Source organism: Prionailurus bengalensis, chromosome E1 (genome assembly GCF_016509475.1).
Source record: "Prionailurus bengalensis isolate Pbe53 chromosome E1, Fcat_Pben_1.1_paternal_pri, whole genome shotgun sequence".
Lineage (NCBI taxonomy): Eukaryota > Metazoa > Chordata > Mammalia > Carnivora > Felidae > Prionailurus > Prionailurus bengalensis.
In genome coordinates this window covers 14,726,978-14,751,890 of record NC_057347.1, presented here as the reverse complement: position 1 = coordinate 14,751,890, position 24,913 = coordinate 14,726,978, and the positions used below count along the sequence as shown (strand labels likewise).

Here is a 24,913-nt window from a genome sequence, read left to right as displayed (position 1 = left end):
TGCCCTGCCCTGGTTCAGGCCGCCTGGCAGGAGAAGGGACTGCGTCCCAAGTGCTGGCAGAAGACGTACAGGAAGGCACTCTTCCCGGCACTCTCATGATCTGGCTTACATTGCCTTTCGATCTGTTTCCTCACTCGGCCTTTCCCCAGGAAAGCTCGGCTCTATCTCACTGAACCCATCTCTGAGGCTGGGTGACCGCTGCTTTCCAGGTGGGAGCTGACGTTCAGCCTTTTGTTGTTGCCAGTGTCTGAAACGGTCTGGAGACTGGTAAAGACAACACACACCAGGAGATGGCCTAGAAGTCTTGGCCAGGGTGGGGGTGGAGAGCAGCCCTCCCAACCGGCCCTCACTCCCCAGTGCCACCCTGTGGAGGGCTAGCTGCTGGCCAGGAGTGCCTCTCACCCTCCAGAGCGGTGGCCAGCCACCCCGAACTTTCCCCTGCTCTATTAATAAACCTCAGCTGAGATCCTTCTGAGCCCCCTCTTTGGGGTTTGATCCTCACCGCTTTGCCTTATCAGCCTTGCTTTTCACAAGCACTTAAATTCATGAGAAAAGGGAAAAAGTGAAATCAGATAGAAATGCAGGTCTGTTTGCTGTTTTCTCCAATGAAATGGTTCTGGGTAAACAGCAGCCGCCTTTGATGAAATCCCAGCAGGCTTAAACAATAAAGCTGGTTACAAACTCAATCTGGCGGAGATATCAGATCTGAAATTGTTTCAAAAAACATGTCAACATTTTCTAATGCTCCTCAAAAAACTTCCTGGGCTGCCCACTGTGGAGTCTGGGTCTGGGAGATAGGATGGAGGCGACTCTGGTCTTGGCCTCTGCTCAGGCCCCATGGGACTTTCCAAGTCAGGAGCCCAGAGGCTCAGGAGCAAGCTGTTCCTGCTGCTGGGGGGCCCTGTTATTTGTAGAAGCTTAAGTGGCCACTTAATAGGCACTGCCCAAGCCGGGCAGGGCCCACTCTCCCCCTCATACACCACTGCTGTTACACCTCCCCCCACCAAACTTGGCCTCTCTGCCTCCACCCTTAACTCCCTACCTTCTATTCTCCATACTGCAGCCAGCGGAAGCTTTTAAAAATGTAAATCAGATCATGCCATTCCTTTGCTTAAAACCTCTAATGCCTTCGTACTGCACTTAGAATAAAATCTGAACTCCTCCCGTGGCCTACAAAACCCTCGGGGATAAGCCACTGCTTAGTTCTCCCCCACTCGCTACTGCCTCCCCGGCCTTCTACCCAGACCTAGAACACCCGTCTCTTTTCTGTCTCTGGGCCTTTGCACTCCCCGTAAACTGCCTGGGATGCTCTGGCCTCAACCCACTGTCATGGTTCAGCTCTCAGACCACGCCAGTTAGTGTTGCTGTCCTCCCTAGCCAAACACACGATCATAATACAGTTCATTGTCTGCACGAAGTTCAGCCACTCTCTGAAATCACCTTATGTGCTCACTTATTAGCTGTTTGGAATGTAATCTCTCTGCAGACCCAGACTTGTGGGCCTCCTTGGGTACAGCCTATGACCAGCACATAATAGGTGCTCAATAATTAACCGCTGCATGAAAGAACAACAAGATGTCTGACCTCCCAGGGCAACGCCCAGGAGGCCTGGAGCACACCACGGCAGAAATACCTTGCCAGCCCTCTATTTGGCCTCCCTGGCTACCCCGCTTCCACCTCACCGGAGGCCCCTTGCAGGCTTTGGGTTCTGGGCCTCGGGAGGCCAGGTCTGGCCTGGGAACTGGGATGTCCTTCCGCTTTCACGGCTCCCTTCCCGAGGGCTGCCTCTTCCTCTCCGCCTCCGCTCCCCCAACAAGCTCAAACAAGGACTCTAGAATGGGGGTGGGCAGAGGAGGCTGGTGGGGGGCTCTGGATCCTAAGCCTTCCTAAGGCCTTCCTGGAAAAGCATGGGCATTGGTCTGCTCGGGCCTCCCGGGTCCGGGGCCTGGGGCGGACAGCGATGCCACCCGAGGGCACAGGTCCCCCACCCTCACCCCCACACGCCCGGGACGCGATCGATCCCTGCCACTCCGGCCTTATTACCGAAGAGAGCTGCCGGGGCTGGCAGAGGAGCCAGACGGCTGCGGAGGGGGTGGGGAGGCCTCCTTGGCTCCCTGGCCCGGATTAAATATTTACTATGTTTTGTTTGGCCTTTGGGGGAGGGGCGGGGAGGGCGGTCTCATCGATCCCGAGCTACGGGCGAGGCCCGGCCGGGCTGGAGGCGAGGGCGGAGCCCAGGCCCCGAGCCCCCGGAGCCTCCCCGAGCCCCCGGAGCCTCCCCGGGGCGGGCCGGGCAGAGAGCGCCCCCGGGCCCGACCCCTCCCGGGGCGAGGATCGCTCACTGCCCGGCCGCCGGGCCGCGCTGACAGATCTGGGTTACCGCGCGGGGAGCCGCCGCCCGCCCTGGAAACGATTCCCACCTCTCGGGCGCCAAGGCCGGGCGAGGGCCTCGAGCGACGCCCCGCGCTCTGCTAACCCCGCCGCCGTCCGCCCGAAGGTCCTGCCGGCGGACTTGGGAACCCGGCCCCGGCCCCACGCGACCCGCCCCGACCGGCCGCGGTCCCCAGAGCCCAAGCTATGCTAAACCGCACCACTACTGCGATCTCTCCTAGCCCAACAGCAGCCCCCAGAGGGCTCCACTCTCCCATTCTACAGATGTGAAATCGAGGTAGGGAAGGGTCGATGCGGAGCCAGATTGGGCACCCAGGTCCACCCCAAAGCCCGATGGTTTCCTCATCTGGCTCACCCCACGCTCTGCCCACCGGCCTGGCAGGCTTGGAAGCAGGGAGTGAGAAAGCAAGTGGTCTAGCCTGGCAGGGACCCAACGGGGAGGGGGTGGCTCTGGGAGTGCTCCGAAACTGCCTGCTGGGGGGCGGGTTTGACACCCTCCTTCGGCAGCCAGATAGGACCCCGGAGTCCCTTTACGTGGGCACACACACACCTGCTAGTCACCCATTTACTATTCCACACATGGAATAGGCCCATGGGAGGTGGAGAACACAGCCGTGCCCTCCCCCAGCGCAGTGAGAATACACACAGTAAGAGCTGCCCTTCTGGTCCCTCCACTCCCACATACACTACCACACTAACTCCCATGCACACACAGGGGCATGACCACCCTCCCACAATCCTATTACATGGATGTACACTCCCGTAAAGAGCTGCTTACACCACATTCTACACATGGAGACACACACTTGTCCACACCACCCCTCTATACGTATATGGGTACATATGCATACACACACGCACACATCAATTAAGGAGAGGCCGCCCGACTGTCTTGCGTGTGCCCACCTTATAAACACGCTCACGTGCATACATACTAAGAGCTGCCCCATCCCCTATACGTGCACGTGTATATGCCAGCACACACACATTTACACCCAAAGAACACCCATCTGTACCTCTGTACATGCTGGCATAACATGCACACAGAGCGGACCATTCCCTCATCCCGGCACACACTCACACACGTGCACCAAAGTGTCCACCCCCACCCCACTTCATCCCTATACATGTGTGACACCCCTGTGCACGCACAGACGTGAGCACGCGCCCGCGCGCACACACACACACACACACACACACACACACACACAGCACGCATGCGCTCTGACTACAAGCGGCTGGGGAAGAGCTGCAGCCTTCAGCCCTGCTCCTATTTAAAGAGAAGCATTGCTGGAAAAGGAACAAAAGCAAAGCTGGCTATAAATAGCCACCTCCCTCCCAGCTTTTCCTGCCCTCCGGCCTCCCGGCCTTGCCTCTCCTCTCCCAGCTCAGGCCCACAGCAGCGAGGGCAGGGCTGTCCCCGGGGGCTGGCAGTGGGGCCCTAGAGGCCGTGTGGCCAAGCACTGACTACTGGAGCAGGCCAGGGGCTCTGGGCCTGGGTGGGTGCAGGGACACTGCCCCCCCCCCCCATCTGCAGCCAGCCCTGTGTGCATGTGCCCAGCTCGGAGGGAGGTAGGCCCACTTGGGCCTGGGCTGCTGCCTCAGCAGAACTGGAAGGCTGGCAGCTGCAGGCAGAGGAAGGCGGGTCCACCAAGCATTGGCCACGGCCACGCCTGCCCCGGTCTTGGTCTTCCCAGCCAGGCCAGACCTTCCCTGGATTGGTTCCTGGTTTCGTTCTTGGGCCCAGAGTGGGGGAAACTGGGTGGCAGGAAGCCTCACAGGGTGGAGGAAAGCATATCAGGACAGGAAGTGGAGGAGGGGATACAAGTCCCATTTTAAGTTCCAGTTCTGTCACCTACCAGCCCCAACATCCTCGAGCAGGGCTCCTAACACACCACCCAGCCTTGGGTTCAACCCCCTCTGCACATGGTGTGGGCAATGCTGCGTGAACAATAGGTGTGCCTGGCAGGCCCTTGGGAACGGTGGAGCACCATGGGATGGGGGAGATTACTGACTGCTCTCTGTGTCTGAGAATTGGATCAAAATAACCATGATAATTTATTTCGTTTATTTGGTATTTACCATGTGCTAGGCACTGGGCTGGCTTATTTGATCCTCTGTTAGGTAGCTAGTTTATATTTCCATTTTACAGATTGAGCGACTGAGATTCAGTTGCTTGCCCCAAGATCACACAGGCCCCTAAAGCACAAAGCCAGGTTGCAGAGCCAAGCTGGGGCTGTCTTAGACTAAAACCCTCTTTCCTGCGTCCGATACTCTGGGGGACTGGGAGACCCTGGTCCTCAGGGCAGAGGAGGGTGGGTAGGGCTGCTTCTCCCAGGCTAGCCAGAGACTGGAACTGGACGGCTGCAGGGAGGGAGGGTGGCATGGTCCCCAGTTCCAGAGGCCCCCACTGGCCCCCATCCCTACCCCCCGCCCCACTTGCTGCATCCACCCACCGCCTCCTCCCTCCCCGCCTCCCCCCGCTGTCCCTAGCTCCCCAGAGGGGCCTTTCTCCACCAGCCCTGGGGAAGGGGAAGGGAGAGGGTGGGGGAGAGCTCAGGCAGACCTACTTTCAAGGCTTTAATCCTTTTTGCTTAAAGGATTTTTTTTTTGCTTGGGGAAGACTTGGTCTGATCAGAGGAGAGACGCAGGGAGCTGACAAGCTGTGGAGGATGGAGGGGGGGTGGCGAGGAGAAAGAAATACATATTTATTACCCTCAATTATTAAAAAATAGATAGTACCAGATCTTAGGTCCTGACAGACACTGCAGCAGTATTTGCACAAGGACTATTTTCTTTTCTTTCTCTTTTCTCTCTCCCTCTTTTTTTTTTTTTTTTTTTTGGTTAATTGTGTTGAGATTGTAATGTGGCTAGCCTGTTAGGAAAACCCCCTGGCCAGTTTCCAGTGGGTGGAAGAAGGCTGTGGTACTAGACAAGTGAGCAGAACCTCTACACCCCAGGTACAGGGAAGAGCCCACGCTTTATCGCAGTGGAGGGAGGGGGTGGGGTGGGAGGGGTCGGTGTGTCCCATTTTGGGCTGCCTAGGCTGGACACCCTTGGCAGGCAGGTGTCCTTAGCTCTTTCTCTCCCTCCACTGCTCTCAGTGTTCCCATTCTTTTTAAGGAAGTAGCCAGAGAGAGAAATCCATTCTGGGCTCCTTCCTAGGGGAGGTGACAGAACTCTGGTGAAGCCCTGGAGCTTCTGCGGGCTTCAAGCAGGGCCAGCTCCCCAGACACACCCTTCTCCTCCCATGATTGTATCAGCCTGTTGAAAAGGGGTCAGGTTGTCAGCCTAGTGCAAAGATACAGAGGCATCCAGCAGTACCAGGGCCCCCTAAGGCCTGATACCCAAGAGGTTAACACTCCCATCTCCCTAGGTGGGGCCTAGAAGCAAGCAGAGAGGGGTCTACAATGAGGAAAAAGGCCATGAGAAGAGGACTATGGCATTTGTTTCGGTTCTCAGTGTCCCCACAGAGCCTGGCACACAGTAGGCCCTGGCATATGGCTACTGAATAAGAGGCATTGGATGATAAAGACAGAACAACAGCATTGTCTCACTGAGGCCTTGCTACATGCCTGGAAGGCACTTTACAACCATTTGTCAAGAATTCTCAGAACCCCAAGAGGCAGGTCGCATTAGCCCCATATTTCAGATGATGAAACTGAGGCCCGCAGAATTAAAAGCATTTGGTCAGGCAAGGTCAGGCAGCTGGTTAAGTGGCAGAGCAGGGCCCTGGTTCCCACTTGTCCTACTCCACAGCTCCTTGGTCTCATCTACTTGGCTCAAGATACAGAGAGAGCAAGGAAGCCTGGGAAGACCAGAAATAAGTTCCAGAGGAACCAGGCAAAAAACAGTGACTATTTCACAGATCCGGAGATGAAGGCCCTGGGCTGGGACTGGGTTTTCCTCTCTGACTGGGGAGACCTTGTTTGGAAGAGAAGGAAGAAGCCACTGAGTAGAGGTGAGGGCTTAGGCAGGTGGTTGCTGGGTGATGTTTTCCATTGCTCCCCCTGCATTATCTCAGGGGCCTTCTCCTGACCCTAGGCAGAGGGGTCAGGGAGGTCAGGACAGAGTCAGTCCTCCTCCGACAGAGTAGCCCTCTCTGCTCAAGGTGAGCCATCCCCTCTGGTCCTGAGACTCTTGCTCCTGGCCACGGCTGGCCTGTGTCAGCCTGACCACTCAGACTCAGCTCTGGTCACAAAGAGGCAAAACTTCACAGGGTATTGAGATCTGGTCTGCAGGAAGGATGACACAGGATGACACAATGTTACTACTAACATTGAGGGCATTTGCCGAGCCCCTGTCGCAGTCAAGTGCCAAGAACTTTATCAGGATTAGCTTGTTTCATCTTTACCACCTTACAAGGCAGGTACTCTTTTTTTTTTTTTTTTTTATTCTTGACAGAGAGAGACAGAGCACAAGCAGGGGAGGGGCAGAGAGAGAGGGAGACACAGAATCCGAAGCAGGCTCCAGGCCTGACGCACAGAGCAGCACAGAGCCCGACGCGGGGCTCAAACTCAACAGACCGCGAGATCATGACCTGAGCCAAAGTCGGACGCTCAATCGACTGAGCCACCCAGGTGCCCCAACAAGGCAGGTATCTTATCAGTTGTCCCATTTTGGAAAAACTTAAGTTCAGAGAAATCAGATCATTCCCAGGACTTGAACTGGGTCTGGCCATATCCTGTGTGCCTAGCCAACCCACTAGGAAGGGAAGGGCTTGTCCACTGACCCCTGCAATGAGCCCTCCCTACTGGCCTCCACTAAGCAAGGAGAACCACTAGCACTGTGTCCTCCGCTGGGTTACAGGAGCAGGAAGAGACTGGGGACAGGGTCCTGGATAGATATGGGGCACGTTACTAATGTTACCGGCCAGCAAGCAGCCTGCTTTGGACATTCTGGAGTACTCATCAGCCAACCACTCCTAATGTTGTACGATGTTGGGCAAGCCACAGCCATTCTCTGGGCTTTGGTCTCCTCAGCTGAGCTATATAAGGTCCCTTCCAGCACCAAATATGAAAAGGCCTACAAAACTGTCAAAACCACACAAATCCCCTGGTCCAAATCAGGAGCAAGGAGAATGCTCTTCCTCAAAGTCCATCCTCGGGAGTTTTTGGTTCTACCCCAAACCCAAGGAAAACTAAAGCCTCTATACATCTTCCCCTCTGGTTCACCCAAAGCCTGTTTCACTAGAGACATAGGCCATGTTCATGGCCACAACACACGTGTACACACACACACACACACACACACACACGGACCTTCCTCCTTTGCAAATAGCCAGAAGGCTTCAGGTCTAGCTGGCTGCTACTTGGGGTAGTATCAAGCCTGCCCACCTAACAGGTGTCACTGACACTGCACGATGGCCTCCACACACTTGGCTGTCTGTAAAGACCTTGACCTCTCACCCTTCTTTCCTTCTCCTGCTCAGCAGTCCATGCAGCACATGGACTAAGGCATGGGCACAGGTGTTGGCTAACACCTCTAACAGCAAAAAGCTGGAAACAGCCTCTGTGCACAACCTGAGGGGATGGGCAGTCATACAATGGAACATTGTGCAGCCATTAAAATAGGTTTAGAATTACCAACCTAGAGGGGCGCCTGGCTGGCTCAGTCGGAAGGGTGTGCGACTCAGTCTCGGGGTTGTAAGTTCGAGCCCCACGTTGGGTGTAGAGGTTACTTAAATAAATAAAACTTAAAAAAAAAAAAAAAGAGCTGGGGCACCTGGGTGGCTCAGTTGGTTGAGCGACTGACTTCGGCTCAGGTCATGATCTCGCAGTTTGTGAGTTCGAGTCCAATGTCAGGCTCTGTGCTGACAGCTCAGAGCCTGGAGCCTGCTTCGGATTCTGTGTCTCCCTCTTTCTCTGCCCCTCCCCCACTCATGCTCTGTCTTTCTCTGTCTCAGAAATAAACATTAAAAAAATTTTTAAATAAAAAAGAGAGAGAGAGAGAGAATTACCAACCTGGAAATTACTCACCCTAATGTTTGAGATACACTGTAGATTCAACAAGACAGGGCCCATTTGCATGAATGTGGGGAAGCGGCACAGGATACCCCACACTTTGTTCTCCGGGGTGTGGGATTACAGTGATTTTCTTCCTTTTGCCAATCCAATGTTTTCTGTCATGGGTATGCATTATTTGGGGAGTTCAAAAATTCTACTCAATGGCTGATGAGTCAACCGACCCTCCTCCTCCCTGGTTCTTAGGTTTCTGCAACAATCGGGCTCCCCCCATTCTGTTCTACAACTGAGAGGCCACCGCCCCATGCCACGAACAGCCATCATGGTCTATGTACACTTGTCCCTCGCTCTCCAATCTTTCCAACCTGCCGATTCCTTCCGGGCCCTCCTCTGCCCACAAAGCCTTTGAGCCACCTGCCTCATGGGCTTGAAAACACCTTCTCTGTCGCCCTACCCTGGCCTTTCACTTGCGGTGTGTGGCTTCTCTCTCCCATCAGATGATAGATTTCCTGAGTGGGGATGGGTCGCTCACTCCCCACAGTACCTGGCCCAGAGTGAGAGTTTGGTTATTTAGGAAACAAATACAAGAGAGCACAGGGGCTCAGGCCTGGTCTGAGATGAGGGTCTAATTGGGGAGAAAAGGCTGATGTATAAAATGAAAAAGACAAGACCATACACAGAATTAAGTTCTGTGTTTCATGCTTTGGAATAAAAGGGAAGAGCTTATGGGAACCGATCTGTGAACCTTGTACTCAGGCTGCAGACTGGGCCGCGTTAACGGCCGATAAGGAGAAGTGTCTGATCTCAGTGAGAAAGAGGGATGCCTTAGACCCACCACTCCTCTTCCTGCCATAATGTTGCTTTGGTTTGTGCTTTGGCTCCTCCCCCTAGCCAAGTGGCTAATGGACTTGGGACTGACACCAAGCTCTAGTCCTCTCCAAAGGAACTTGAAACTACTCCCTGGGCTATACCCGAATGCCAGCCCTGCCTACAGCCCCAGCCCCAGCCCCAGCCCCAGCCCCAGCCCCAGCCCAAGGCAGCCAGGTATTGTATCAAGAACACTCCCACTCTCAGATAGCTGCAGAGAGCCCTCCCTCACTTTACTTGGGCCTCTGTTCAAATGTCGCCTTTATCAGAAAAGCTTCCCAGTCATTCTAAAATACCTCTCTGGTCACGCTCTGTTCCTTAATTAACCCTCTAACAGGCTTTTCTTTTCTTTCTTTTTTTTTTAATGTTTGTTTACTTATTTTGAGAGAAAGAGATAGTGCGAGCAGGGTAGGAGCAGAGAGAGAGGGAGAGAGAGCGAATCCCAAGCAGGCTGCGGGGTTCAATCCTGTGGTTCATGAGATCAGGACCTGAGCCCAAATCAAGAGTTGGACGCTTGATCGACTGAGCCACCTAAGCGCCCCTAACAGGCTTTTCTCCTAAGCACCTATCCCTACTTGACAGAAAAAAGCCATTCATTGTCTCTCTCCCCCCACCAGGAGGCTCAATAAGAAGAGAAGACTTGGTTTTATTCATCACTCCGTGCTTAGCTTAGCCATGCCAGCAGTAGGGAGGTACTCAATGGCTGTTAAATGTTTGTCAATGGAGAGACCCTCCCATACTCCTCTTGGCCGGCAGAATAAAAGACAGCCAGCACCTCCATGGATCGACAATTCATAGGTGACTGGGATCTATAACATGGTAAACGTGGCTGGCTCAACTGGGGTCTTCCTTCTGGGATACAAAGAATGTGAGGCAGTTAGCAGCGGGAGGAGGTAAAAGGCCATCTTAAAGAGCAAGCAGCCCTGGGAGACCATATTGGGCTTTGTCCCAGGTGACAAGTCATGGGTGCAGACAGTGGGGCAGAAGCCGGGGCAGCTGGGCTGGGGGGAAGGAGAGGCACCACAGAGAGGCCGCGGCCTCCTAGAGCTCCTCCCTTTCCTGGAGGCTTCTGGAGTCCCACTCCCTCATCTCCTTGCAATAACCTCCCATTTCCAGCCAGCTACCTTAAACCCCTGCAATCAGATCTGTCCACTGGAGGAAGCAGAAATAGCAGCCCACCAGGGGCGGTGGGCCAATTACAGGAAGATGCGAACCCGCCGCTACCTCGAGGCAGCCCCAGGGCCTACGATTTGGTGGCACAATGTCCCCCTTGCCTGGTGCATTCTCCTAAGTGTGGCCCCGTGAACTGCCTTGGCCTCTCCCTCTGCTCAGAGGTTTTATTTAGATTGCAGGCCTGGGGCCTGGACAACAACCTGGGAGCCCTCCCTCCCTTCGAGGAGGAGAAGCAGTTCAAAGTAACAAGTCATTTTCACAGATGGGAGAGAAGACAAAAGAGGCCGGCTCCTCACCCCAGGCACCACCTGAGCTGGGCTTATCTCCTCGTGTTCGGGCCAGTCTCATTTAAACATTTCAGATCTCTGAAGCCCAGAGCGTCCACAAGAGGTTTTTATTTGCCACAGAATCAATAGTGCAAATTTTGTTCTATAAAAATCTGCCAAGTACAACCTTAAACTTTTCAGAGTGAGAGTGCTATTTCTTTTCCCAACACAGCTCCAGTCCTGTTAGATGTCCTCTGTGGTCCAGCTGGCCCATCTTTCTGTACCTCCTAGCTTCCTGGGGCCACAGAGGAACAGAGCTGGGCTGGGGTGAGGCAGCAGCAACCCTGGGCCCTGGACCAGCCATGTAGCCCCTCTGAGACTCAGTGTCCTCATCTGTAACCTGGGGCCAGTAGGACCTGCCCTGCCTTTTCTGCTTTTAACGAGGCACTGCAGGGGCACCTGGGTGGCTCAGTCAGTTGAGCACTTTGGCTCATGTCGTGATCTCACAGCTCGTGGGTTCCATCCCCACATTGGGCTCTGTGCTGACAGCTCGGAGCCTGGAGCCTGCTTCGGATTCTGTCTCCCTCTCTCTGCCCCTCCCCCCACCACCATTTTCTCTCTCTCTCTCTCTCTCTCTCTCTCTCTCTCTCTCTCTCTTTCAAAATAAATAAACGTTAAAAAAAATTTTAATGAGTCACTGAACAGGGAAAGCTGTAAGACTTGGGGAGGGAAAAAATGTGTGTCTTCTTGGTTGCTGGTACTAAAGCCGCAGCCCAGAAGCAGTCAGGTATTGTATCAAAAAATGCTCCTGCCTCAGGGCCTTTGCACTTGCTGTTCCCTCTGCCTGGAGAGCTCTTCCCAAATAGAAGCAGCTTGGATAGCTGCAAAGAGCTCTCCCTTACCTTACTTAGTCTCTGTTCTTTTTTCTTTTTTTTTTCTTTCTTTTTAAATATTTATGTTTTTATTTTGAGAGAGAGAGAGAGAGAGCATGAGCAGGGTAGGGGCAGAGAGAGAGAGAGAGAGAGAGAGAGAGAATACCCCAAACAGGCTCTGCACAGAGCCTGACACAGGGCTTTATCTCACAAACCATGAGATCATGACCTGAGCTAAAATCAAAAGTTGGATGCTTAACCAACTGAGCCATCCATGTGTCCCTCTTTTTCTATTTTTTAAGCTCCAGATTATCATGGTTTGATTTTTTTTATGGTTACAGAACAATTTAAAAATTAGGTTTAAAAAAATGTTTTTTAATGTTTATTTATTTTTGAGAGACAGAGCACGAGTCAGGGAGGGGCAGAGAGAGAGAGGGAGACACAGAATCTGAAGCAGGCTCCAGGCTCTGAGCTGTCAGCACAGAGCCTGATGCGGGGCTCAAAACCGCAAACTGTGAGATCATGACCTGAGCTGAATCAGTCGCTTAGTCAACTGAGCCACCCAGGCGCCCCTAAAAATTAGGTTTTAAAACAACTTAAAAATTAGGTTTTAGTACTAAGTTTTTTGGGTTCCAACTTATGTGTACAATATTGAATCAACATTTCTTTCTTTCTTTCTTTCTTTCTTTCTTTCTTTCTTTCTTTGAGAAAGAGAGAGTGTGTGTGTGATAGTGGGGGAGAGGGGCAGAGAGAGAGAGAGAGAGAGAGAGAGAGAGAGTGTGCGTGGGGGAGAGGAGCAGAGGGAGAGAGAGAATCCTAAGCAGCAGAGGCTCGATCCCACAACCCCAGGATCATGACCTGAGCTGAAATCAAGAGTCAGACACTCAGCTGACTGAGCCACCCAGGCTCCCCTGAATCAACATTTCCAAACAATTCATGAAGACATGACATTAGTTACTGATTCAACACTATTCACCCAGTGTCACTATGTGCTACATTTTATTTTGTGCCGGATGCTGTTTTAATCAGGTCCTGATAGGAACAGCAGAGCGCATGCTCAGATTAATTAGATGAGTGCATAGTAGTCAGAGAACCTGGGTAGGGAAACCCCAAGAGATAATGCCATTCGCCCCAGCTGCACCCCACCCTGGGGCTGAGGGGAGGAGGCTCTCTTGGACCTGGAGCCTCCCTGGCAGGAGCTGTGTAGCAGATGCTGTGAAGGCCTGCCTATCCCTGGCTTTCAACATTTCAGCACACACCAGCCTGACTTCCAACTGGCAGAACCTGCATTTCTTTGCCGGAGGGCTTTTTCTAGCAGTGGGGCTGGCTGTGCTCACCCACAGAGCAGGCCAACAGTGAGGGGGGAATGAATCCCTACACCAGGAACAACACTGAGCCAATGATGGATAGGAGCCGCGTATAAATACCCCTACTCCCTCCCTCCCTTGTGTGGAGGGAACTTTGAGGTGCGTGTTCTAAGACTGTATCCCCAAATTCCCCGGTGGGCTTGAGTTCTGGTTGCCCACAGTGTTAATTTGCTCAACCACAGGCCCATTATTGGCTTCTTCCCTTCTCTGTCACACTTCCGACTCGCCTACTGGCATTTTCTAGGATGCCTCCCAAATATACATCTTAAACTTGAATCCTCTTCTCAGGCTGCACTTCTGGGAAAATCTTTGGGGGATGATGGAGGGACATTAGAGCTCACAGTGACTCACCGTGGGTTGAACCCAACTGGGAGCGAGAGGGTGGGAGCTCATTGCTGACGGTGGACAGGCCAACCTCCTGCGACAGAGAGCAGATCTGGAGGGGCAGGGGGTAAAGAGTAACCGGTCTCTTCACTGAACTTACCTTCCAATGAGGAGGGCAGATAATGTAAAAGCAACTGTAATCAAATAGGTTGAGTACAACGAGTAGGAAGCACAGAAAATGATAGGACGCCCAACTGAAAAGTCTGGACCATCCCCCGAAGGAAAAGAAATCCCTGAAGGTGTTTAAGCATGGGAGGGGATGAGAGCAGGTGGCATTGTAGAATGTGGCCACAGCGTAAAACCTGGATTGGGTGAAGGCAAGAGAGGTGGCAGGGAGCTGCCCATAAGGTCAGGGAGAAGAAGGCAGTCTGGGCTAGGGTGGAGGCAGGGAGAGGGGCAGATGTGAAGGCTGCTGAGGGGGGAAGGGTGGCACTTTGAGACGGACTGATGGGAAGGGGTGAGGTGAGCGGGGTCATCATCGTGGGCCTGGTTCTTGAGCTGAGGGTGCCTGGGAGGCTGATGGTGCCAGATGCCAAGATGGTGGGGGTATGTGGGGAAGGAGTGGGTTTGCTGCGAGCTCAGGTAGAAGTAGGAGGGGCCTGTGCGGCTGCCAGCGGAAGCAGCGCTGGGCGCAGGGGGGTGGGCGCGGTGGAATGGGTGGCCCCGGACAGCAGAAGCAACCCCTCGGCTGAGATGCAGGTGCGGGAGTTAGCAAGCAGGAGCGGCGGCCATGGGCGTGCAGAAGTCCCCCCAGAGGTGAGAGAGGGGGTGAGACAGCGCCCAGGGCGATGCTTGGGGAGGTGCCACGCTTGAGGATGGCAGGAAGTAGTGGGGTTGGCAAAGTAGGCTGAGAAGGAGCAGCCTGCTCTGTGGGCGAGCAAAGTAGGGAAAGACCAGGGGAGCTGCCATCAGGGAAGCCAAGGGGAAACTGTGGCCAACAGAGTCAAATGCCACCAGAAGGTCAGATGAGCCCAGGAAAATGTCTGGTAGGGTCAGCATCAAGCCACAGTCGAGTGACAGAGGACACAGCCGGAAGTCTGGATGGAGGAGTAAGAGGGAGGTGAGGGCAAGGAGACACCACGTGTAGACAGCTCCTCTCAGAGTCACAGCGGGTCCAAAAGGAGAGCGGGAAACAACTCCTCCCACGCAGGAGAGCGCTGGGCCTCCGGTCCCGCAGGCAGTGTTGGGTCCCTTTGTTAACACGCAACACACAGCACACCCAGTGGTCTTCCTGTGGGCGCTGCCTTGCCAAACGGGACCACAGGAGACTCCCTGATCTCCTGGAGGGGCTGTTGGGATGGCAGGGAGGCCAGAGCTGGAGGCCCCTGTCCCCAGCTCTGATCAGGGCCACATATGCTTATCTGTTTTATACTCTGGGCTCTGTCAGTGGCTATCATTCGAAGAAACTGCTCTACTTCCAAAAAACACTTGAAAAGTCATCAATCTAGTCAGGTTACAGATGGGGAAACAGAGGCCCAGAGAGGAAGAAACATACCCAGGGTCCTAGTGAGTCAGCCACAGAGATGGAACCTAACACAGCCCTGGGACTCCAACTTTGGTATTCTTTCTACAACCCCACAGTCCCTAGGAAGAAAAGGGCCACGGCCAAGCCGAAGCCGGGGTCACACAGAGCCACTGTTCGAGGCAGAGCCTGGGGGCCGGTGAAAATAGAGACAGACAGGAGAGGAAACACCAAATGACACACTGAGCACAGCACATACCAATGAGGTGGTCCTTGGCGCAGGAACAGAGCTGCTGGCCCCCAGCGTCAGGCCTGCCCAGCCTGCCCCACATCGGCCACAGCGTGACCTACCGGGCCCTGCCGCCCCCTAGGCTGGCCAGCCTCAGCCGGGCAACCCACTGCCCTGCACGCTCCTTCCTTCTCCCAGCCTGCTCAGACAAGCCCATGAATAGAACATTAAAGGCAAAACCTTCTAAAAGAAAAAGCAGCTCCCTGGTAGGAGTCGCCCCACTAAATGTCAAATACAGAGCAAGGCTTCCTGCCTTGTGTGCTTCTCACTAATGGAGGCACCTTAGCCTCCATATCCCCATCATCCAATCGCCCTATAAATAAATCATTGTGAGAAGAATGCCAATTTCCCCCCCAGGGCCTCATGAATCTCTCTATACAAGCATATGTAAAGGCCCCCTTCACTATGTGTTGGCACAAGAGCCCGGAGAGAGATGGCAGGCTCTGCGAGGGCAATTTTAGAGGCAGAAGCAAACTTTCATACCACCTCAGTGGGCTGAGAGCCGGGAGCCCAGCTTTTCTCTGACGTGAAGAAGGCTCTTCCTCCATTTCCCATGGACGCACCCTGACTATGCTGCCACGGCCCTCTGGGATCAGCCCAGGGAGCCGCCAAGAGGCCCAGGTCCAGGGCCTGCGGAGGTCTGTACCCTAGAAGCCACTTGGCGCCCCCAGCCGTGCGGGGGAGCCTGGTCACCGACGTGCAGTGCACGGAGCACTGGCCCACTCACCCCTGGAGTCCCCCACTGAGCAGCTCGCCAGCTCACCAACGGCACCAACGCAGCACCGGCGGACCCAAGGTGCGGGTGCCGACATAGGCTCCAGGGCCAGTAGGTCGGGCACATGCATTCAGCACACGTCCGGCTTGCACACGTCCGGAGCTTGTTGCACGCTTGCCAGGTGTGTTTCTGCACACACACACACACACACACACACACACACACACACAGTATTGTGCCAACACGGAGGCCTCCAGGGCAACTCTTCTGAATCAGATAGCAGAGCTGTTTGCTGTTTTGGATCCCAACTTTGCTGACTGATTAGACAATAATCACAGGCTCGGAAGCACCAGCCTATCTGTGAGATCAGACACCTTGCCTCACCATGGTGGATGAGAGCTCTCACTCAGAGGATTCAAACATGTTCTGAAGGGGGCAGGAGAAGTCCCTTCTAGAAGACCACTCTGAGCTCTGCATTACAGTCCAGCTAACAGACTAGGGCTGGGCCATGGGAGCGCCACCCCAGGAAGGAGGGAGAACCCCAGAGGTGGGGGGGCAGATACAGGTGGAGGGACGTGCCACTACCATCCACCTGAGCCACATCCTGGGGCCGTTGCTCTCCACACAAGCACCAGCCAGTCTGGAGGGTGGCTGTTCACAGGTCTACGAGGTTAGCCAGGAAGAGCAACATAGTGGCAAGATCCAGCCCCCAAATAAACCACGTCCCGGCCTTTCTCAAGGGCACGAAAGCAGGCGGGATGGTGCTGGCCCACTGTCCCATCTGTGTCATGAAGAAACCACAGCAGAAGGCAGTAGGTGAGGGCGTATCTGCCCAAATACAAAGAGGGGCAGGGAAGAAGAGGACAGGTGGGACGATGACTCAGGGTCCTCGAGCCCCAGGCCCCAGCCGGAGATGCTCCTGGGGGTAGACCAGAAGGGGAGTGCCTGGGAACTACCAGGGAGCTCTGTAACAAGATACAAATGATTCATCAGTGTCCAGCATCCCGCAAAACAAATGTCATAGGAATTCAAGGCAGATGGGCACGTGAGACAGTGGAGTTTAGGGGTCAAGAGAACAAGTGAAAGAGTGTGGTGGCAGACAGATCTGGGATTGCATTCTGACTCAACAGTGTGCCAGCTGAGTGACCCAGGACAAGGGACTTCATTTGTCATGCCTCAGTTTCCATATCTGTATAGCAGGGGCAAGTACAGACTGACCTCAAAGGGTGATTATGGAGATCACATGACATAAGGTGTGGAGTCACTTAGCCCGGCCCATCAGTAATTACAAGCAGCTATTGCCACTGCATGGACACGGATGGGCACAAGTGGATCTTTGCTGCCCCCGTTTCCAGCCAGCATGCATACCTCCTCCCAGTGGGTTCAACCACGCATGCTCTAAGACCCAAGGTGGCTTTGCCTTGCCGTGGTGATGGACACCAACCAAGTCAGCGTGCCTCCTCTCCCCAATTCAAAGGCATCCAAGGAAGTCCCTGCTCTGGGCCCCTTAACCTTGGAGCTAATGTCTCCCTGGGTCTTCTCCCAGGCCTTGAGGAAACCCTCGCCCTGAAGTCCCTGTTCCACCCTTCTCTCCGACTCACTTCTACTCAGGGTGGCCTGGCCAGCGCACCCGAGAAAGGGCTGCTTCCGGCACTCTGCGCGGAGGTCCTGCCTTCTGCTGTCCCTGGAGGCTCTGTTCCCGTTTCACCAGCTATTTTGCTTCCTTGGCCATCTGTTCTCTCCCTGTCATCTCCTCTCTGTTTTAACCTTAACCACTACTTTGCTGCAGATGGTACCAAACAGATCCGTTCTTGACATCCTTCATGATGCCTGCCCCCTCCTTCTCATCTCCAGCAAGGGAACTTCTGCTGTGTCCTTTTTCAGGCTGTGACTCCAAAGCTCAGAGTTGAATTCACCCCACAAGCCTCCCTCCCCAGCCTCATCTGCTGTCAACTATGCCACAGGTCAGGGGACAGACACCTGCATTTTCCTCTTCCTAACAAGACTTCCCCTTTTCGAACCTGGCCAAGAACCTCCGCTGGTCCACCGTCTGCTCCAGTTATCTACCTGGTGTCCATAAATAGTGCCCTTGAACCCTCTAGAGGGCTCAGGAGCAGCAGCCCGAGATGGAGACCACAAACTCCGGGATTCCTTCCTGCAGTGCAGGAGCCTGTGTGCCCATGCTCGGAGTTTGGGTCTGGAACAGCTTGTCTGTCAAAAATGGACCTGAGAGCTGCAATGAGGATTTGGCCACGTATTGGCATGACAGGAATCGAACCAAAACACATTTTCTGTGTGGTCTGAGCTCACAAGGGAAACAATACGCTGCTTTCCTTGCTTTTATTCTGGCTACTGATGAGGAAATGCATGCATGGGCTTTATTTAGCAACTCGCTCTGCCTCTCTTCTTCTGTTGGTTGTGTCCCGGTGCTCCCCTAAAATTCCTCCTCTTGGCTTCTCTTTTCCAGCACAAGGACGAGGAACTCTGAGGAAAGAAGCAGCCCAGAGGCTCCCAATGATAGAAGCTGTTTTGGTGACATTGGTTCCACCAGGCTGCATTCCCTGAGCGGGACAGAATTAGGCTGGGAAGACTGAAATTCCACTTCCGCACCGGGGTTCGGGATACAAAAGCCTCATATCTCAACCCTCTCAAGCAGGGCTCTTGTATTTCCGTTCTACACTTCCTCTGCAGCGGAAAGAGAAGTGTCTTGGCTGTTGGTGGAACACTCCTCCCTTCTCCTCTCCATCGGAGCTAAAGAGGGCCATGTTATGGATAGCTCCAAGAGATGGAGCCTGCTCACCCCTGGCCACATGGAGACTCTCAGGTCACCTAGGGAACCTCAGGGATCAAATGGACGAAGCACTGACAACCCCATGGTCCCTTCCTCCCTCTGCCTCCCCTCCTTCTTCACACAAAGGAGACCCAATCCAGCCACCAGGCCAGCCCATCTGGCTATGGAAAACCAAAAGAACAAAATGCATCTTACTGGATTGCAGACCTTAATCTAGCTCTTGCTGAATTATTCAAAGATGGCATTAACTTATAAATGAGTGTGTTTGACTGATTTTGTGGTTGATGTACAGATAAATTCTAATGAAAGACAGCTACAAGATTTTAAATTATTAATTAGACTGCCACTTAACAAAGCCTATTTGGCACTCTATTTCCTTGCTTAACAAGACAAAAACTTTAAGGACAGGTTCTTTATTAGCCCAGAGGCTGTTGATTTGCATTCTGTTTTTATAGCTCTAAAAATGAAAACCATAGATCCTGACCTTAAGCAGGCCACTTCTGGCAAAGCAAAACCCCCAACAGGGCTGCTCTTTCTTCCTGGATGGTGCTGGGTGGCTCGGGGCCTGGCTTGCTCTGCCTGCCTCTCATCTCTGACCAGAGGCTTGCTTTTTATATCCCTGGTTCTGCCAGGGTAGGCCAGGAGATGGAAAAGAGGGCAGGCAGCAGCTGAAGCCTTCAGCTACTAGCACTGTCAGCAGCAGGATCCACTGACGACTCAGGCTGTTCTGGTTCACAGAGGTGGGGCTGTGGCCAGTAGAGTCCTTTCCTGAAGGGATGCAAGGCAGCGCACACAATTCCTAAAATGTCCTGCCAGAAGACAGGACCCAGCTTGCCGTAACAGGACAACCAGAAATCAGAGCAATGACCCTCATGACCGAATGCCTACGCTCACTGCCTTCCTCCTCTGGGGCTTCAGACACTGAGCCTCCTAAATCCACAAAGCACTCCATTGTCAAGCCCACGAGCCCAACCCTTTACAGAAAAGAGGGTTTTTCTCTTCCACTCTGCCCCCAGGATCTAGGAATGGCAGCTCTTTCTTTTTTCAAACCCTCTTCCCAAACTGGACTATAAAACTCCCTCGGGTCTAGGACCCCATGCAGGGCCCTGCAGCTGATAGGCAGGGAAACTGCAACAATTGTCTGAACCCACCCTGTAACATTTTGCTTGGAGCTTTGGGGAACAATTCCAGAAGCAAACACGTCAATGGCCACCTCCCTTGGCATTGGCCTCAGGCATACCTTTGGCTTTCAGCACATACCTAGAACCCACACGGAGCATCCGAGTGTCTTGTACATGTGTGCAAAAGAAACAAGTCCTGGTGATCACAATCAGGGACAGAGAGAGAAGAGTGTCCAGCAAAGGACCAAAATAAAAGTCCTTTGCCCACACAATGTCCCAGCAGAAGGCTGCAGGCCACTGGAGTAGAGCATAGCCCAGCAAAAGGTTTTTCTGCTCTGTTTTCCCCTGGTCAATCCAGGTGGAAACCTCTTTGCTGGAAGAAACTCTCTTATCAACCAAGCCATGAAGGAAGGGAAAAATAGCCCAAGTGGTGAACACATATGACTGCCAAGCCTCCAGCAGCCACCTCTTGAGCAGGGTAAGTGAGTCTCCTCCAAGGGGAGCAGCCCCCAGGATGCACTGGGCTCATTCCAGGTTGGGTCTCTGGATGGGAAAGACAGGCTCCTGGAGGTTACTCAAGCCTCCCTGGGCACCTAAGCCAAATAAATGAAGCGCATGGGCTGCTTTGTGGCTCACTTTAAACTAGAAACTGCCAAAAGGCAACAGACCAAAAGGAAAATGAGATGTCAGTTTCCCTCTATTATCTCCATCACAGACGAGGCAACCCAGACATGGCGGCTTTTTAAAACTGCCTGGGAAGGCTTACACACCAGGGCAAGTCTACACACTCCAGGCCAAAGCTTCTCAGACCTGGGCTTCTGCTCAGTTCTGTAAAAAGCCCCTTCTGTGTGCAGACACTCAGGCCAGCACCGCTAGCTGCTGAAAGGACTTTTAGTCTCTTTCTGCAGAGAAAAGGAACTGGGTGTATCCGTGAAGTGGTTTCTCCAAACAGCCGCAGGGACTTTTCCCACACCACAGTAAAAGGCAGCCAGCGTTTCCCCCGCACTGCCCAGGCCCACGTGGAAGACACAAGTCACACACAAGTTTGTGACTCTTGACACGATGGGGCAACCAAGGCTTCCCGGTAGGCCTGAGCAAGCCTGGACCACCACAGAGCCTTTACTGCGTCCAGCGAAGGTGTGGTTTCTTCACCCACCTGTCCCACCTGCTAGTGGGGTCTCCTCCGTGACCCCCACGCCTGCTTCTCTCCGCCCATCTTGAGGCTTCGCTTCCCATTCCTCCGCCACCTCCCCCTGCCCGGTTTCTCCTTCCCTATCCTACTGTGAGGTCAGAATCCTGTGCTTACGACACCTCGGTCTGTTGCCATGGAAACAGGGGCGGATTAAGGCAGGAGCGCTGAGCGCAGGGATCAGGCCCCTCAGCTACCTGAGCTCTCGCCTCAACCCGCTCTCGCAGGGCCCGGGTCGCCAGACACAGGCGCCGAGACTCGCCGGCCACCCGGCCGGGTCCAGGGACGAGAGGGTCCCGGCGGAGCGCCGCAGTTCGCCCGGACCTGGAAAGGGAGGGAGGCAGACGCAGAGGCCGGGGTAGCTGGAGACGGGGCTTGCGGGCTCACGGCGTGGTCACCTGCCCTCCCTGGGCCCTGGGGACAGCTCCCCGCGCGGCAGCCACGTGGGGGCGCGGCGGGACTTCCCCAGCACCCGCGCCAACTTTGCAACGCTCTGCAATGAGCCGGGCGGCGGAGGGAGAGGGAGGGTCGTGGTTAGGTGGTCGCGCGGGGCCAGCTCCCCTCAAGTTGAGCCTGGCACCTGCCGCGCACGCAACCCGCGCTGCCCCCCGCCTTCGCATTTTTCTGCTCCAGTCAGAGAGGAAAGTTTGAAGAACCGGACATCAGGCGCTGGCCACCTTCCCTCGGCTGCTGGGTACCCAGAGCCCGTCCCTGAGGACCAAAGCAGACTGCAGGAAAGGTGCCCGTGTCCGGGCCCCGCCTGAGAAGCGAGGGCGCGCAGTGAGCGCCCGGGCCCGCGGTCACTGACCGCTGGCCGTACTGGAGCGCGGGCTACACCCGGCACGGTCAAAGCGGCAGAACTGGCAGCATGTGCCCGCGCAGGGGATGGAGCCTGCAACTGCAAAACTTTATAATGGCAAAGCAAAGGTCCCAGAAGGCCACCTCCCCTTCCATCATGGGCAGCTCACTGTGGTCTCTAAATGACCTCGCCGAGCCAGATCCCTAGGCCTGGCCGCTAGATCCACGGAGCAAATCCCGTGTCTCGCAACTGGTCACCGACAGGGGCTTGAGCTCCAGCAGCAACCCCTCCGCAGGTGCGTCCCCGCAAAGCCCGCCAGCCCGCCAGGGGCTGCTTCCCCGGCCAGGAGCCCCGGCGCCGGGCAGCTCTCAGGCGGCTGGCTCCCAGCCTCGCGGCTCTGTCCCGTGCACACTCAACTCCAACTTGCCCCTTCAGCTCCAACTCACCTTTGCGAAGCATGTTGGCCGTGGGGCCGCCACTCCGAGGTCGGCCTAGGCGCGCTCCCTCCCGGAGTCCGGATTCAAATCCTTGGGCGCCGGCTGCAGCTAATCCGAGCGCGTCGAGGCGGGGGCAAGCCGGGGATCCGCTTGTGCCCGGCAGCCAGGCCCCTCAGGGGCATGGTGAGCCCGAGCCCCGCGCCGAGGGCACCGGCGCCCACTAGCAACCGCGGCGCTGCCTGGCAGCCCGGCGCGCTCGTTCAGCCCCGGGACAAGCGGCTTGCTCCGCGGAGCCGGCGGCCTGCCTCTGCAGCCCAGAGCTCTTTGCAGGCGGTTTTGAGACGGGACGCCGCCCCCCGGCCGCCCGGCCGCCGGGCTGCGGCCCCCTCCTTTCCGCCCCCTCGGGCCGCCGCCGCCGCGGCTGCTGCAAAAGGGCGCTCGCACGCACCGCCGAGCTCCAGGGAAAGCGCCCGGCGCGCGTTTGCAGGACCCGGTGATCGGCGGAGCGGGGCGCCTCCCTTCCTCCCCCCAACCCCCCGGCTTCCCCCACCTTTCCTCCTCCCTCCCTCCTTCCCTCGCTCGCTCGCTAGCTCCCTCCCTCTCGCTCCGCTCCCCGCCCCCGCTCACGGAGCGCCTCCCATACAAAATTTATGAAAGTGCTCTCAGCTCGCGGTGCCGAGCGCGGTCCTATTCCCAGGGCAGCGGCGCTCAGCCGCACGGCGCCGCCTCCCAAGGTGTTTTCGCTGCGCCCGCCCCCGGGGACGATCCTTGGCCCGCGTTGGTCCAAGTACCTGCCCCAGCCCCGGGCCGGCCGTCGGGTCACTCGAAAGCCCCTCCCGGGCCCCTCGGGCTTCCCGGAGCTCGCACCCGCAGCCCAACCCCCGCCCGCTCGCCCTTCCCGGCTGGAGGTCACCGAGACAGGCGGCTGGAAGCGTGCGCTCTGCCCACCAGCTGGGGCAGGAAGACAACCGCCATGAGACCCCAGTCACAAGTCAGCACCCCTGCCCATATCCTCTCTAGCCGGCTCCGCTTGCTTCTCGGAGGCTCGACGGCTCCTCCTCGCCCAGGACAGCTCCCGCGGACCCAGCCGCTTCACATCCACCGTCCCCCGATACTATTCTTTTGGCGGGGGGAGGTGTGGCGAACGCCCAGGCTGGTCTAGTCCATTCAGCAAGCATTCAGTGAGGCCCAGTTGTAAATCCTAGAGAAAGAGAAGAACCAAAGTGGGGCTCAAGTAGGCTATCCCCGCCTAGGGGGTTCCCTGGTCTCCTTCAGTCTACACAGACCCCGCCCGGGGCTTCCTGAAAGATGGTGGAGGCACCGCCTAGAAAGCTGGCCCCGCGGGGGGCCAGTTGAGTTGAGCTGAGAAGGTTCAGGCCTGGAGAGATCCTGGGTGGAGGCGGCACCCCCTACTGGCCTGGGATAAGAGGGGTCCTAGGAAAGGAAAAAGTAGGCTGTCACTCATTCAATACACATTTATTGAGGGTCTATCCTGTGGGACACTACTATTCCTAGGGATTCAGCCAATGGAAAAGACAAGGTCTCTGCCTTTGTGGAGTTTATAGTTAATAGGGAGCAAATGAAAAAAGTCGAGATCAGGCAGTGCTTGGAAGAAAAGCAGGATATAGTACAGAGTTGATATGAGGGGGTCAGGGAGTGCTGCTTTGAGCAGGTGATGTCTAAGAGAGCTAACTGAAGTGAGAATGAGTTGTGATTCCATGGAGAAAAACTTGGTATGATAGGAAGGTTCAAAAGAAGGCCAGTATCATTCATTCACACATGCATTCAATGGCACCCAGGCTCTGTATTTGAGCTAACTACATAGATATGGACTTCCAGAAGCTTATGGCATAGTTTAGGAAGAAAGACCCACAAGCCATCTTAGAATATGACGAGGAGACATCAAGTGTGGGAGGGGGCTCTGCTAGCTTTGTAAGGGGGTGAAGGACCATCAAGGAAATCTTCACTAAAGAGATGCCATTTAGGTTGGGTCTTGAGGGCGGAGAAGGAAAAAGGACATTCCAGGCAGAAGAGAATGTGCAAATGCTTGGTAGTGGAAAAAGTAACTTTGTTCTGAAGATTAAGAAGATTGGTCCATCATGGGGGTGCCTGGGTGGCTCAGTCGGTTAAGCGTCTGACTCTTGGCTTCAGCTCAGGTCATGATCTCACAGTTCATGAGTTCGAGCCCCATGTTGGGCTCCACACTGACAGTGTGGAACCTGCTTGGGAGTCTCTCTCCCTCTCTTTTGGCCCCTCCTCTGCTCACATGTACTCTCTCTTGCTCTCTCTCGCTCTCAAAATAAACTTTAAAAAAATAAAAAAATATTGGTCCATCTTGGGATGAACTGAAGGTGAGGCATTCTCTTAGCTTTGACCAGCTGCAGGGCTGGACTGACCTCACACCCTGCCTGAGCCCTGCCAGGCAGACATTAAAGCTGAACTTAAGGCACTGGGCACTGCAGAGGCTCTCCATGAGTTAACTGAGGCTCAGGGAGTCTGAACAACTTGCTCAATGTCACAGAGCAGATCAGTGCCAAAGTGTAGGCCTGAATCAGGGTATGCTAATCCTCCTTCCAACTCCATGAGCTGCCTCCCCATAACCCCCTTGCCCCACAAACTCTAGCATCTTAGGCAAAGTTGGCTGGGGCTGGGCGTGAGTGTGAGAAGCAGAGTTATTTCAGGCCTCAGGAGGGCTGGATGCTGCTTTGGAGTCCAGCCAGGGGGTGGGGGTGACTGTAGGCGGGTGTTGTGGTGTAACGTGGGGGTGCACTGTGCCTGCCTTCTTGTCAGGCAGTAATTACTCAGACTGCTGAGTAACTCAGGCAGG

General features: G+C 55.0%; 1 protein-coding gene across 1 annotated transcript in view; it reads right to left on the bottom strand.

The window, feature by feature from the left end:
• RTN4RL1 (reticulon 4 receptor like 1) overlaps positions 1–22,610 on the bottom strand; it is a 72,757-nt gene extending 50,147 nt beyond the window's left edge. Inside the window, exon 1 of the mRNA XM_043583456.1 lies at positions 22,096–22,610. Within this exon, the coding sequence (XP_043439391.1) occupies positions 22,096–22,108 (13 nt within the window). The 5' untranslated portion in view covers positions 22,109–22,610. The remainder of the gene's footprint in view (positions 1–22,095) is intronic.
• Positions 22,611–24,913: the final 2,303 nt, after the last annotated feature.